This window comes from Periplaneta americana, chromosome 15, assembly GCF_040183065.1.
Source record: "Periplaneta americana isolate PAMFEO1 chromosome 15, P.americana_PAMFEO1_priV1, whole genome shotgun sequence".
Classification (NCBI taxonomy): domain Eukaryota; kingdom Metazoa; phylum Arthropoda; class Insecta; order Blattodea; family Blattidae; genus Periplaneta; species Periplaneta americana.
Window position 1 is genome coordinate 122136138 of NC_091131.1, and position 15313 is coordinate 122151450.

General features: G+C 34.3%; 1 protein-coding gene across 2 annotated transcripts in view; it reads left to right on the plus strand.

Annotated features, from left to right (window-relative positions):
* The window catches only part of LOC138715310 (neurogenic protein big brain-like), a 458428-nt gene extending 443922 nt beyond the window's left edge, over nucleotides 1-14506 (plus strand). For both annotated transcript variants that reach the window (XM_069848091.1, XM_069848092.1), the window contains one exon: nucleotides 1460-14506. In XM_069848091.1, the coding sequence (XP_069704192.1) occupies nucleotides 1460-2238 (779 nt within the window). In that variant the 3' untranslated portion in view covers nucleotides 2239-14506. The remainder of the gene's footprint in view (nucleotides 1-1459) is intronic.
* The last annotated feature ends 807 nt before the right edge of the window (nucleotides 14507-15313 follow it).

Genomic DNA, 15313 nt, shown 5'->3' on the forward strand with positions numbered 1-15313 from the left:
AAATCTGTGAAAAATTACAGTACTTGAAAATCAAAGCATAGAATTTATAAATGAAATTAACTATCTTAATTTTGGAATTACAGAGAACGCCCTTTGTGTTTAACTCAAAAATGAAAGTTAATTTTGTTATTTGGATGCATATTAAATTATCGGTACCGGTACTGTACTTAATTTATGTAGGCATATATTTTTATAATATAGTTAAAGAAAAAATATAAATGGTAAAAATCCTTTACAACATGATAAAGGAACGAAATGTTGCAAAACGTGTAATTAAGTATATGTCACCTTCGTAATAGCTACTCATTTATTTTATACAAGTTGTTAATCCTCAGCAAGCTGAATAGGGTCCATTTTGTACCCTATTAAAGATCTTCAAAACGAGTGAAGAAATATGGCCAGTTCCTTTTATAGCTGAATATTTAGATTTTCTTTATTCTATGGTAAAAAATAATTACAATTATTATACAAATATAAATAAATATAAATACAAAATTACCTAACATTCCAATGATTGGGTTTGGAGATATATATCTTCAAAAATATATCTCCAACTTTGTCTGAAGGGGCTGTTAGACTTATGTGATTAAAAAAAAATCAAAAGGGTTACTATATTCTGAAATCTGAAAATGCTAACACACATCCTCTCACCAACAAACTCCTTGTACCACTTTGTCATTTATATCACTTTTGCGGCTTCTGCATATTTATCACTAGACCTAATTATTTTGTTACTCTACAAATAGTCGAACATAAGTTTTCATGTAAAATGTCTTAAATTAAATTTCACTGAAACAAGTCCTTTTACAGAATCAACGATAAGTCGCATCAATGATATTTAATAACTGACTTGATAAGTCACCACTATTTACAGTTAACAAAATAAAGGCTGTATCTGGATGAACAGCACTTACACGTTTAACAATCATACACATAGCAGTACATTTCTCACAGCTCACAGCAACATGAAACCAAACCAAATATGAATAAATAATACTTCAATATGAGAAAATGCGGATGAATTAGAGGATTTCCAAAAATGTATGTGGATGGCTGTTTTTATTATCAAAAAGCAGACATGTCTGCATAAATGCTGACGTATGGTAACCCTAGTTAAACAGGATTTAGTTAAAAAATAAAATATAAATTTTGTACAAAGCCGTTCCACGGATGGCAAGTTATTATATTTGTGTGGGCAGGCAGACGTGCTGTCCTTAGTAGGTAGTTTTATGCAGTTTATTATTGCACATGCGTCTAAAATGAAATTAAAACACAAAGAAAATGACGTGGGGTACAATATGTACCCCATTTAGCTATAGCATGTGCATTTCAGCTCAGCTTGCAGAGAATTAAGTTTGTTTGTAAAGTGAGATTTGTCAAAGAACAAATTCATCTTTACTTCTGATATGAATGCAGTACTAAAGGCATTCATTATTACAAAAATGTATTTCTGTTTCAGGTCCTGGGAATGCCTATTGTCCTAGCCTAACATCAGCAAGCCTGTACTCAGCACCTCCTTGCAAATTAGACCGAGTTGAATCTTTATACGGAGGAACTAAGTCATTGTATGCAAAATCTCCTCCTCTGACAAGAGCCAATCTCAATCGATCACAGTCCGTCTACAGCAAGGTTCCACCAGGACCTGTCTGTGGACGCGAAGGTCTTCCACGACCAGGACCACTTGTTCCTGCCCAATCTCTCTACCCAATGAGGTTCAGCCAGAATCACAATACGACAAATCAAAACGTTCAGAACCAACAAAACCAATTGCAGCAACGATCAGAGAGTATATATGGAATACGTGGTATTGCGAATGTGAACCGCGGGGAGACAGGTGGTGTTTATGGCGTCAGCCATGCTGCTGCCCCAGCAGGCAGTGCAGTTGGAGGGAAGTTTACTGCAGGCTCAAATCGTCCTGAATCAATGTACGGAATGGTGGTGAATCGTCGCCAGGATTCTGCTGACTCATCCTACAGTTCGTACCATAGTGGTGCAGGTACAGCTAGTGGTAATGGTGGTATCATAAGATCGGGAAATGGGAGCTTTGCAGGAGGAAATAAGTGTGTAGGACCACCACCGCCTCAAGGATTTAATTCAACCAGAAATGATCTACGCCAATCACCCCAAGCACCTCAACATCAGCTGCTATCTCCAGCACCAACATCCATCATAAACACTGCAAACTCTGTGGCATCATATCATCATGATCAACGTCTTTCACCAAACTCGCAATATTAATTAAAATAGACTGAAGAAGAAATGAAAAATGGGACCAGTTTCACTACTGTGTTGTTCATCACCTAATATAAAACTCATAATATACACATCAGTAATAAATTGGTTGTATCAACCATTTCATAAAAAGTGTGCCAACGTTTCGAAGCATGTATGTTCATGATATTTTTTAAAATTTTAATTAAATAACATACTTCTGTACGTTATGTATTGCATCTAAATTTTGTGTTATTGTTAAATTATTATGTCAAGTGTATAATTTTAGTCACAACCTATTGCGTATTCCTCCCCCCCCCCCCATTTTGAGCTTACAGTATTTAGTAACACCTCAAATATAACCAGCTATTTTGATGTATTAGCAACATTATGCTATTGACACAGTGTATAAACTATTGAAGACAAGAGGGAACCAATATAATTTGCTTGTGATAATAGTTTGAATAGACGTCTGCAAAGGATAGATTGAAAGCTTTATTGCTGAAATCAACTCGGAGATATTTTTTTTTATAAAATAACAGACTAAGAACAATTTGCTTCACTGGTTATGAATGCATTCACATTATTATGGCGCAAGTCTAAATGGAATGTTATCACTTGATTTGCTAAAAGTTATTTATGTATTTAATATAAAGTTGGGAGCTGTGCTATGACCATAATGTGTAACACACTTAATAAAGAACACAGACGAGGTGGTGCAGAAAGGTTCTTTTTTTAATCTATGCGCGTGTGCGTGTCTGTGTCTATAGACTGTAACCGTGACTTTGTTACAAACTTTCAGGGCTAGGAGAGGTGATCAATGTGAACAATTTTCATATGGGAACCTTTGTCCAGAAACTTTCTGTTTGGTAATTACACAATTCTTGATGTGTTTACTAACCAGTCTAAATAACATTGTTATTATTTTATTACTGTTAACTTTTAATTAATGCATATTGACATAAGGGATATTACAATTCAAATAATTTCTGTCATTACTCATTACAGCAAGTGTTCAAAATGTCCTGTTGACCATTATCACATCGCCATGTGCTGGGCTAAACCAGGAGGCCTGAGTTCAAATCCTGCTCTAACCTGAATTTATAACTTATGTTGAGCAAGCTTGTGATCCAGGCAATACAGGAGTTTTCTCCGTGTACTCCTATTCCTCTGTGATATCCCAACAATTCTCTGTCATCATCAATCATCATCCATTATGTGAACCCACTGCCATGGTGCACTCTGAATAGTTTGTGTCAATGACAAATTAATTGGATGCTTCTTGGCACTAGCAACATATATGAGCCCGCTTGTGGAGTGTGGGCAAATAACGACATTTTAAGGGCCCTGCCATTGAACAAAAATTAAAAACCAAATTATCATTTCTAATCTGATTTTTGTATTTACGAAAATTAAAATTTGGAAGTGATATAAATGTCGAGGATATAACACAAGTTTTTCAGCAGAAATAAAAGCAATGAAATTTCAACTGAAACAGCAGTTACTCAGAATAAACCCACTTCAAAAAGCAGTCGTCCTGATTGACTTCCAAGTATCAAAATAGACAGTTACAGCAAACAGTAGATATAGTCAAATAACAAACCTCAAGAAGCCAAAAAGATCATCAGAATTTTAAACAGTCTCCAGAAAACCATAGTATTTCAATGGATCCCTCACATGTTGGAATAATGGGGAGTGAAATGGCAGACTATCTGGCCAACTATCACGACCAATAAAGGCATCAGATAAGAACATAATAAGGCAACAAATAAAATCAAAAGCTACTGTACTCGATGTTTCAGAAACAAAACAAAACGAAACAACTGACAATTGACAAACTATGAGGAAAAATCCACTAAAACTGAGAGAAATACAAAAACAAACTGAGACAGTAAGCAACTGCAACTTTCAGATTAATGACCTTAGATGATTGCTTAGCCGCCCACTTCATAAAATAGGCATTTATAAATCAGAAACCTGTATTATCTGTGAGGAAGGCAATAGTAAGTGAATATTATATATATATTATTATAATGTACCGAAGTACATATGATATTTCCATGCAGATATTCTGTGTCATCATACGATGAAAGAGTAATGGAACGTAGAAAAATTCTCTCTGGTGCCGGGATTTGAACCTAGGTTTTCAGCGCTACGTGCTGACGCTTTATCCACTAAGCCACACCAGATTCCACCCCGGCGTCGGAAGAATCGTCTTAGTTTTAAGTTCCAACTTTTGGGTTCCCTCTAGTGGCCGCCCTCTGCACTACGTCATAGATATCTATGAACCTAGGACCGAAGTCCACATATGTGCTGAGGTGCACTCGTAATGAGTGACTAGTTGGCCGGGATCCGACGGAATAACCTAACCTAACATATATGCGTAAATCACTTCATGATTTAAGACGGCGCTTATTCCGTCGGATCCCGGCCAACTAGTCACTCATTACGAGTGCACCTCAGCACATATGTGGACTTTGGTCCTAGGTTCATAGATATCTATGACGTAGTGCAGAGGGCGGCCACTAGAGGGAACCCAAGAGTTGGAACTTAAAACTGAGACGATTCTTCCGACGCTGGGGTGGAATCCGGTGTGGCTTAGTGGATAAAGCGTCAGCACATAGAGCTGAAAACCCAGGTTCAAATCCCGGCGCCGGAGAGAATTTTTCTCCGTTCCATTACTCTTTCATCGTAAGTGAATATTTACTACGATGCAAAAGACTAAAGATCTTCGGGAGAACAAAAACGTCATTGACCTTTACTGGACTGCTTGGAAGAAATTGTAATATCTCCAACACTACCATTGAAAGTAGAAGAAAACGAAGAGACTGGGTTATAAAGAGATTCTAGGCATATTCCATTTTTTTTTCAAATACCAGCATAACAAGGTATGCTTATAACTAGTGCTCACTAATCCTTTCGGAAAGAGGGATCCTAATCTAAAACCATTTTTTCAGTACACCAGGGATGCTGATAACTTGCATTTTCGTGAACATCTACAAATGTTTATTTTTATTTTTTTGGATCATAATAGTCTATACTTTGCATAATAAAAAAAAGGGACACACATGTTGTCCATATTTTCCCCACACACTAATGTACATGGACATTTATATGTTTTTATGTTGGTGTACCTGCTATTAAAATTGTTACCGGTTATGTGTAGGTATAGAGAAGATTTGTTCACTTTATATCTTTGTTTACTCTTAAAAGTCCATCTGCAATTATAATGGTATCCTTTTATAACGAAAGAATCACCAATTTATAATATGGGACTAGAGATCAATCTACGAGGGGGATCCAGGAAATAACGACCGTTTTGTTGTAATAATTAAAAAATATATATATTTATTTGAAAAAACAAAGTCTGTTACATAACTGAAGCTTCCTTTACTTCTCTACATAATCACCACCTACATTTAAACATTTGTCGTATCAGTTCACTAGCTTTAGAATTCCCGTGTTATACTCCTCTGCCGCCAGTTCATTAAGCCAGGTGTTCACTGTCTTCTTCAACTCTTCATCACTTCCAAAATGCGTACCACCCAGAAAGTCTTTCGGCTTAGTGAAAAGGTGAAAATCGCTAGGAGCAAGGTCTGGACTATAGGGCGGATGATCAAAGATTTCCCAACCGAATTGATCCAGCAATTCTCGAGTTGAAGCAGCAGTGTGCGGGCGGGCACAGATTTTGTGGTAGCCAAGATGTTGCGACACAATTTCACCAAGCAAAGAACGAGAAATGTCAGGAAAGGCAATATGCAATTCGTCGAGTGATGTGCGCCTGTCTTGCAAGATTCTGTCATTCACTTTAGTCTTCAGGTCTTCTGTGATGAGTGATGGGCGTCCGGGTCGAGTTTCATCGTGGACATTTGTTCGCCCATTGTTGAACATCTCGCACCATTTTCTCACATTTCTTTCATTCATTACAGTATCACCATACACTTCTTTCAATTGCCGGTAAATTTCTGCAGGTTTCAAATGTCGGGCATTCAAAAATCGAATCACACTCCTCACCTCACAGTCGGTGGGATTATCAATCACGTCGTTCATTTTGAAGTAACACAAAATGCACAATGGCGACTTGTTGCAACCAGTACTCACAACATTATGAGAACACATGTTAAGGAAGCCAGTTGACCTTCAAACAAGGAAGGGGAGTCAGCTGCGCAGCGGGTATGCGCGAACGGTCGTTATTTCCTGGATCCCCCTCGTATTTATGTTATGTTCCTATCTTTCTTTAGTAAAAGTAGAAGTTCTTTGAAATTGTCACTTTAGCATTCTTCCATTATCAACATAATCATCTTACCGACTTTAGAATAAACTCTTTAGTGTACACATTATATTAAATGAAGAACTGCGAGCTACTAGAATTAACGTTTAGTACAGAAAATTTGTGATCAGCTATATAGAAGTAACATTTGAAATTTATTCTGTTTAAAGAATATTTGGTACAATGTGATTAAAGACATTTCCGTTATCTAGCTCTGGCTGTACTGCAGTCTTTTAGATTATAAGGTCTTATATTTTCTGTATGTTTTCTACAATGAACATTGAATACAATTGTAGTTTCGTAGAAATTTGTCTGTACAGGTACTTTCCTCGTAACAGAAACTAATATGTTATGAAGTATTAGATTTTGACGGTGATTATATTCACAAGAGGAATCTTGAGTTTCCAACTAAGCGTAGAGACTTAAGATTTCCAAAGCCTAAGATCTGAAGAGTCGTCTACTCTGTTAGATCCGTTATGTCTGGCTGGGTATCAAGTCTTTAAGGCTACACAATGTTTCACTTCCTGAACTAACATGATAATCGTGTCCTACTACACAGAATTTGTAGTACTGTATTTCCATTTGTTTGGTTGTGTAAATATGTAACATATTGTTAAAGTGCTTTTATATCACATTGTATTTTGTCCAAAACAAAGTTTTTAAACATATTTAGAGACATAGATCATAGATCCAGAGCCGACCATAAATACACACCATATTGAACTTGGAGCATGAGCTGTCTCATGCAAGCCATTTGTCTTTCAGTTCTTCTTGAGTTACTAATGTCACTATTAATGTGATACCGTATTTGCATTTCTCTTAAGAGTGACACAATTTTTGAGTAAGCTGGGGTTCGGAAATAGTGATCTAGACTGTGGTTTATGTCGCTAAAAGGTAAACAAAACGCGGAAACACTCCTGTTTTTAATTAACTAAATTCTAAATTGATCTTGTCCCTTCGAAAATGTTTGGGAAAGCTCAGCTTACCCTGCCTACCCTGAAGCTTCGCCACTGCTTGGGTAGTACCTGTGGATCTTTACATTGAAGAGTGAACTAGAAAAATTACAGTGAAATTAATATAAGAAATTCAGAGAAAGACATACATATGGAATCTATATGAACTCATCCGCAATGACAAAGTAAGGAAACGGATGCAATGAGATATTTAGCAAGTCTTTTAGCCACTGAATGAGATAGAAAACAGAGTTATATCTTAAAGTCTGAATATACGAGTATGTCTGTCTTCAATTCTAAGTTACCTTCAAGATGTAACTGTATGCTCCATGTCTCTTAGATAAAGAATATCTTATCCACCACATTCGTCTGTTGTTCCTCTTTTTTTACACACTTTTCAGTCATTATTACAACACAAGCTCCTGCAAGATTCACAGAGATTCCTATTGTCCAAATTCATTACGAGGTACTGGGTAGTACTGAAATGGATGTAGGCTACTATAGATTTTATTATAACATTTCGAATAAATTTACAGTGTAAAACTCTTAACAAATTCAAAATAAAATTCGTGAATTTTTATTCAATACAAATCCAATAAGAATTTCTTTAAATAAGCACATGATAAAATTTATTAATGCATATACGGGTATTTCTGTTTTAAAAATTAAGATAGTTATAACTTGTAAATTTTCCAGACATTATAAAAAGTTATTTGATACCTTATGGTCGTTCCACAACATTTCTAGAATAGGTTTTTTTCAATGAACTATTAATCGTCATTGCATTGGTTTAATGTGATAAGATAAACTATAAGAGCCACATCACACTTCAGTTTTCGAAGTGTTATTTCTGCCTATAAAAATGTTAATCTCTTTTGAATTATATGAATACAAAAATAACATTTTGACAAATATTTTCTTCTGTCAATCTGCTGTGAGCTCGAGTGGTTGGTGAAAATTTATACAGTCCTCACTATTAGTTGAAGGATATATTACAGAATTGGATGATGATAATTATAGAAAACTGGTAGAATGATGGCCAAAAATATGGCAGAGTACAAGTGTCGATTCTAATTTCATTTAATGCAATTTACCTAATAGTACCGAAATGGAAATATTATTATGTTATTTTGTGATATTTCTTTCGGTCAGCTTGGCATAGCTCTACTCTTTATTGTTCCTTTATATTTTTAAGTGTACGCAAATTTTTTACACAGTGAAAGACTTTGAGATCATAGCAATGAAAATATCATGAAGCACATATACTGCATTGAAAACAGGCCTTATCTTTATGGCTGTCAGAATATGAAGAACTTATTCTCAGTGTTTTATTGTTTTAAAATGCTGTAGACATTACGTATAGTATTTCAATCATGCATTGTATGTAATAAGTCTTTAAACGTAGGGTCTGGCGGAGGAACAAGTGGTTATAAACAGACGCGGCTCGTGATAAAATATTATGTGTGTTCACAATTTTGTGTTCCAAAATAGAAGAGAATTTGAAATTGTACGTTTTTAGCCTAATATGAAATGTCATGATTCCAATGTTTCACTGTCGAAAAAACCGTATAGAAGTTCAAAACAACATCTTTACTAATAATAAATCTGTAGCCGAAATTTTTCTGGTAATTTTCGATTTTCCAAAAATAATTGGTCCTAACATATATAATTAACCACCCTGAAACCGAAAATCGCATTTTTTTAATTTTTGTTTGTATATCTGTCTGTATGTTTGTTACCTTTTCACGCGATAATGGCTGAACCGATTTATATGAAAATTGGAATATAAATTAAGTTCGTTGTAACTTAGATTTTAGGCTATATGGCATTCAAAATACTTTATTTAAAAGGGGGGTTATATGGGGGCCTGAATTAAATAAATTGAAATATCTCGCTTATTATTGATTTTTGTGAAAAATGTTACGTAACAAAAGTTTCTTTAAAAATGATTTCCGATAAGTTTCATTCTATGCAAAATTTGGTAGGTCTGATAGACTTTTAAAATAACAATACAATACGTTTTCACCGCCACCTCAGATTGTAGCGTTGTTCCTGCAGTAATTCCCATGTGCAAAATATAAAATTGTTGAATAGGAAGAAAAAACACATTTATTCATTCCATGGCAATGGTACATAGGAGATCGTGAATTCTTACATTTTCGAAAGAAAGAACTATAATTACATATCACTGTTTATACTGTATCACTATTTAAGTTATTTGAAGGTTTCAGAACCATGGTGGGCCAAGCGCCATTTACTGAAGACGTAGAAAACAAGGGTTAAAATTAAGTTATTACCATAATTCAATGGAACCATATAGCAAGTAATATAAAGTTTACACATTAAAACTAAATGATATGTCAATCTTCATTAAACTATAGTTGCGTGTAATAATAAATAAGAAACATGTTAAAGGAAGTCATTGCACCAAATGAGTGCTCTCTGGACCAAAATGATCGCAATTTAATTATTTAAATACAATTTCTATTAAGTAACATATTAAACGATTTGTCCTTCTAACAAACACGAATGTTCCCTGGATCAAACGTCCTATTTTAATTATGTAATTACTTCATATTTATTTCTAACAGGTGCAGCGGAGCGCATGGGTACGGCTAGTATAATAATAATAATAATAATAATAATAATAATAATAATAATAATAATAATAATATTAATGATGATGAAACCTAGTCTTTTTATTTCCAAATTTTCCTGGAAAGCCAGTTTACCCAGTTCTTTACTCTTCAAAATTACTTGAACAGAGTTCATTGTTTACGTTTGTTAAAAATTAATACATAAAACAATTTACAAAAGCGTGTGTTCAGTAATATATTTTGATTCACAACACACTGATATACTATAGCCTATACCAGTACTGTAATCCCATTCGCATAGATTGATTACTATAAATACATGCCAGTAAATATTATTCTTAAATAATATATACCACCATACAGATATTTAAATTCATACACCATCACATTCAGCCAGCACGTCTTTGAAAGCCAAACTATGCTATATGCCGACACTGAAGTATAGGAATTCACAAACTACACTTTCGTAGCAGCACTGTACACACATCCACATAAAGTAAATGTTCCGACAGTGAGATGCTGACACCTGCAGGCTAAAATACAGACTAATTAAATTTTCTCCTTGATATATAGCATGTAAACGATAGGCATCGATGCACCTGACATCTGTTGGATAGATTTACTGTTCACTTAACACTTTATGCTCTTGACAAGTGATAAGTGGCCAGCAAAAGACAATTTTCTCCCGTGCATGCGTGAAATTTCTGTAACCTTCTTGAAAAGAGCACGGCTTGTACGTGAACGGATGTTGTCAAGTTTACATAAGAAGTTTATGCAAAATACGGGAAGTTTAAAATACTCGATCCTGATATTATACATCCCCACTACGCCAATACGGTATTAAATAATAAAACTAGTCGTGCATTAATGGAAACAAGGTGTTCACATGCTCTTGTGCTCTTATTGACGTGCGTCACTGGTTATAAATAGCTTGTTATTGACTCAAGAATTTATTTTTTCAAAACGACATGGATCATAAATTTCATAGTCTGCCATTTATTTCTTGAAAAGGATGTTATTAAGTGACTACCATTCATACATACACACTCTTCACATCTCTGACATACAGCAGAGCAATATGTACCCTCGAATATCATTGTCTGGAAAACACAGAGTTCTTCCTCTCCCTTGAGGCTTTTTCTTCAGTGCTGAACACTTTCCTCGAAGATGGTGCCGATAACCCATGTTTTAATCACATGAGCAGATGGGATGGAATCATGACGCCTAACAGCCTTAAAACTGTAGTTCTTGGAAAAAAGTTTTTAATTGAAAACCACATTGTGTAGCACTACACCTTTTCATGATAATTAAATGGCATTGCATTGGCAACACAATGTGTTCACAGTTTATCATTTCTCAACTGTGTTATGAGAGATATGCGTTCCTTAAAATTGTCTGTTCCTCTGCCAGACCCTCTATAATAGAAGTTTTGATTTAGTTCATATTATGCAACAAGCAGGCCACAAGTTGAAGCTCTTGAACAGAAAAGATAATAATATACCGTAGTTATCACTATAACATCATAGGTTAATAGCCTGATAAATATAACTTCAATTAGTCAAAGAGAGAAATGATAGAATATTCTAAATTTTAGCTGAATACTGTAGTGAATAAGTCTTTCGGGTCCTCATACCAGTACATACTTTTAACTGTTAAAATTTCGCAACATTAAAAGTAATAATGCAAAAATGTTACGTCTGCCAAAATGTGAAAATTTTATAAAATACTATTATATTAATTATATTTTAAATTCATAACAAATATCAATATCATAAATATGAACTTAACTAAATATAGCACATAGATGTGGATAGAAAAGACCTGGTGTTTCATAAAAGCTGACAGTATCATACATCCAAGCAAAATGGATAAACCAAGGCTGGCTGCTTTTTAAACATTTCGGGTGCTATTCATAGACATTTCACAGCACGAGCGTACTAAGCCAGCCCCGGCTATCCACTGGTTACTTGTATAGAATTCAAATCATATCATATCGCTAACACTGGTTTATGAATACGAAAAACGCTGATCATCCACCGGAAACCCACGCTAAAAATATCTATGAATAAGGCCCATATAGATTCTACTATGGCGTCTAAAAGACAAATAATTTTCTCAGTGTACATGTAAGGTTTTTGCGGACATACGGAAATTCTGATAAGAACACACAGCCATTCACTACAAAAATGCAACCTAGATCTCCCGAGTAATAAATTGCTTCGAGATGTAACACGTGAAAGTGAATTAATGGAAGTATTGTAGGGCTATGCACACCAAATCACGCAACTGAGTGTGCTCCTTGTATAACGGCAGCTGACAATAAAATGCCAACATACATGCCAAACTTGGAGTCAGGTTACAAAGGGAAAAACACTGGAGGAGGGGAGTTCGATTCAGTGCTGTGGATTGGACTTTGGCGTAGCTCAATGGTGAGAGTGCTCGGTATGTAAAACCAAGGACCCGGGTTCGATCCCCGGCACTGGAGCGAATTTTTCTCCTCTAATATTAATTGTCACCATAACGGATATATTCTGTTTTCACTTCATTATAATAAAATGCCTAAATATCAAGACGCTATTATAATTGAACTAGTTAAGAACTGAAACATATACATGTGAGAAATGTTAAAATTATGGAATAATAACTTTATAACTGTATCATGATTTTTTTTTCCCCAATATTCTTTCTTTCTCTCTTTGTGTCATATTTGAAGATACATGCATCAGCACCATCTCCAGGTACTGGCTGTAGCTACTTGGCCCATGCAGTATTCATTATAGGAACCCCTTGGAGTTGGTCTCGTAGAAAGATGATACAGAGCAATAGAGTCATGTTGTTTTCTGCACCAGTTATAAGGAATGGTTAAATGGTGGAATGAAAATGGGAGCTCTTCGAGAAACCCCTCCTCCAAAATCGTTGTGGTTCACCACAAATTCCACTTAAACTAGGTGGAATTTGAACTTATCCAGATATTACTACACTGTAAATAAATGTGTAAACATGAAGTGCTTGTGTAGAATGATGTAAAGCAGTATTACAAAGGATTTTCTCTGAAAACAGAAGTAAAGTCTGTTTAAGAAAGAATAAAATACAAACTGTATGGATAACAGTGTTTGAAATACCATGAGAATACTCTTTCGGTCAGTAACGTGTTTCCAAAGCAAAAATAAGTGACTACCTCATGATGCTGAAGGCATTACGAAAATATGAAGAACAGTCTGGTCTAGACTGGATAATATCTTGAATTGCCATTTGCTAACATGGCAATTTATTGTGCCATTACTAGCATTTTGTTTCTGATAGTTTTAGAATCGTTTTGAAAAATGTAAATATAATAAAATTTAGGTTGATAGTTTATGAACTCAAAGCAATAGTGTAACTTAGAGGTGCATTAACCGTAAGTGTGATTTATATACTGCAATTGTATATGTCTGTGAATTAGAAAGAATGTATGCATATGACATGTTTTGTACAGTGTGACGACTGTTCATGAATGCTTGTAGTAACATATCTTAATAAGCACAAGACTTAAGTAATCAATTTAAATCAATTCATGTGAAATATATACTCTTAAAATTTGTACATATGTTTAAGATATCACTAATGTAAGAATAGTCCATATGAATTACTTAACTTGCATTAAGTATTTTAACATTAAGTTGGATTATACAGATTACAGATGGACGTGATTAAAGACTTTAAAACTGTTTAAAAGTAAATTATTTCATCATTAAAATTATATAAATTCCAGAATATTGCTTATTTTACTAAAGTAATTATGTAATTATAATGTAGATTTGATAACTTTGTGTAGTAAAATAAGAATAGGAACAAACTTATGATGGATTAAATAACACGGAAAAATACTTGCATATATTACATTGTGTTACAAGTGTTAACTGTAATATTGTAATAACATAACTATTGTCGAATAAAACAAAATGAAAATTTAAAATAAATTTGTTTGAACATTATTATATGAACAAAATAACCTGACCATTTTGTAGATAATATTTCCGTCTTATCTAGTGTTTGAGTCCTTAACCCTGAAAAGGTAAAATACTATAAAATATTTTATAATAATATATTAGAGATTTATTCCAAGATGCAGTGAAATGAAATTGGCACATCAATATATTTCTGTGGTCAGTTGGTCTAGCCTGAGCATGATCAGCTATTTGTGATGGAGTATCAAACACGAGAAATAATATTATAAACATAGATTTCTTCCTTTTTTACGTTAAAAATGGCGGAAAAGATTTGCTACCAGTACTGACTTCTGGAAGTTAGTAAAAAATAATATATGACGAGAATTGCCAAGTTTGTTCCAATTCTAATTTTGCTGGTATGTTTTAATACATATGATTACTTTTCTTTCCTTTGATAATTTTTCTTACCGGTACATAAACACTTAATTTGAAACAGTGGAAATAAAGTTTGTGGATATAATTTAATAATAAATTTATTTATTTTAATTCTTCGGTTTATTTCAATTTTATTACGACTACATATTTTGATTACACAGAAACATCCAAGATTTTTGCATGTAAGAAATTAATATTTTTATGATTTAAAAATTTATGTATAATACATGATAATCATCGAAATATATAATCATGCGTAGTGTAAAGTTAAGTCAAAGACATATTTACATTTATTCCATTGTTACCATCCGAGTGCGAATTGACGTAGGGAACGCCAGGGATTGTCTCCCCTTGGAGAATTTGTGTCTCCCACTGAAAAGGTATTAATTTATTCCTGCCAAGAACAACATTCATTGCATTCAGATGCATAGTATATACTTTCCATATTTTATATGTCAGACCTACAAATACAGTACAGTAGTGGCAAAAAAACCGGACCAACCCTTGTAGCTGATTTCAGAGCCTTGTTCACTCCAGAGCACGATAGACTGGTAACTAAAACTTTCATGGTTCGAAACCTGCCTGGGAAGGAAACTTATTTTTGTTCCTTATTCAAATTTATTCCCAATACTCTTTGATTGCAGCGATATTTTACTACTTAATTAACATATTATTCCCAGAACATGAATTTTACCAGCAATCGAAAAGTATTGGGAATAAATTTGAATAAGGAACAAAAAAAAAAGTTTCCTTCCAAGGCAGGATTCGAACCACGAAAGTCTTAGTTACCAGTCTATCATGCTCTGGAGTGAAGAAGGCTCTGAAATCAGCTACAAGGGTCAGTCCGGTTTTTTTTGCCACTACTGTACATAATGATTCTCGACAACATTATGGATTGGTCAACACTGCTATTATGAT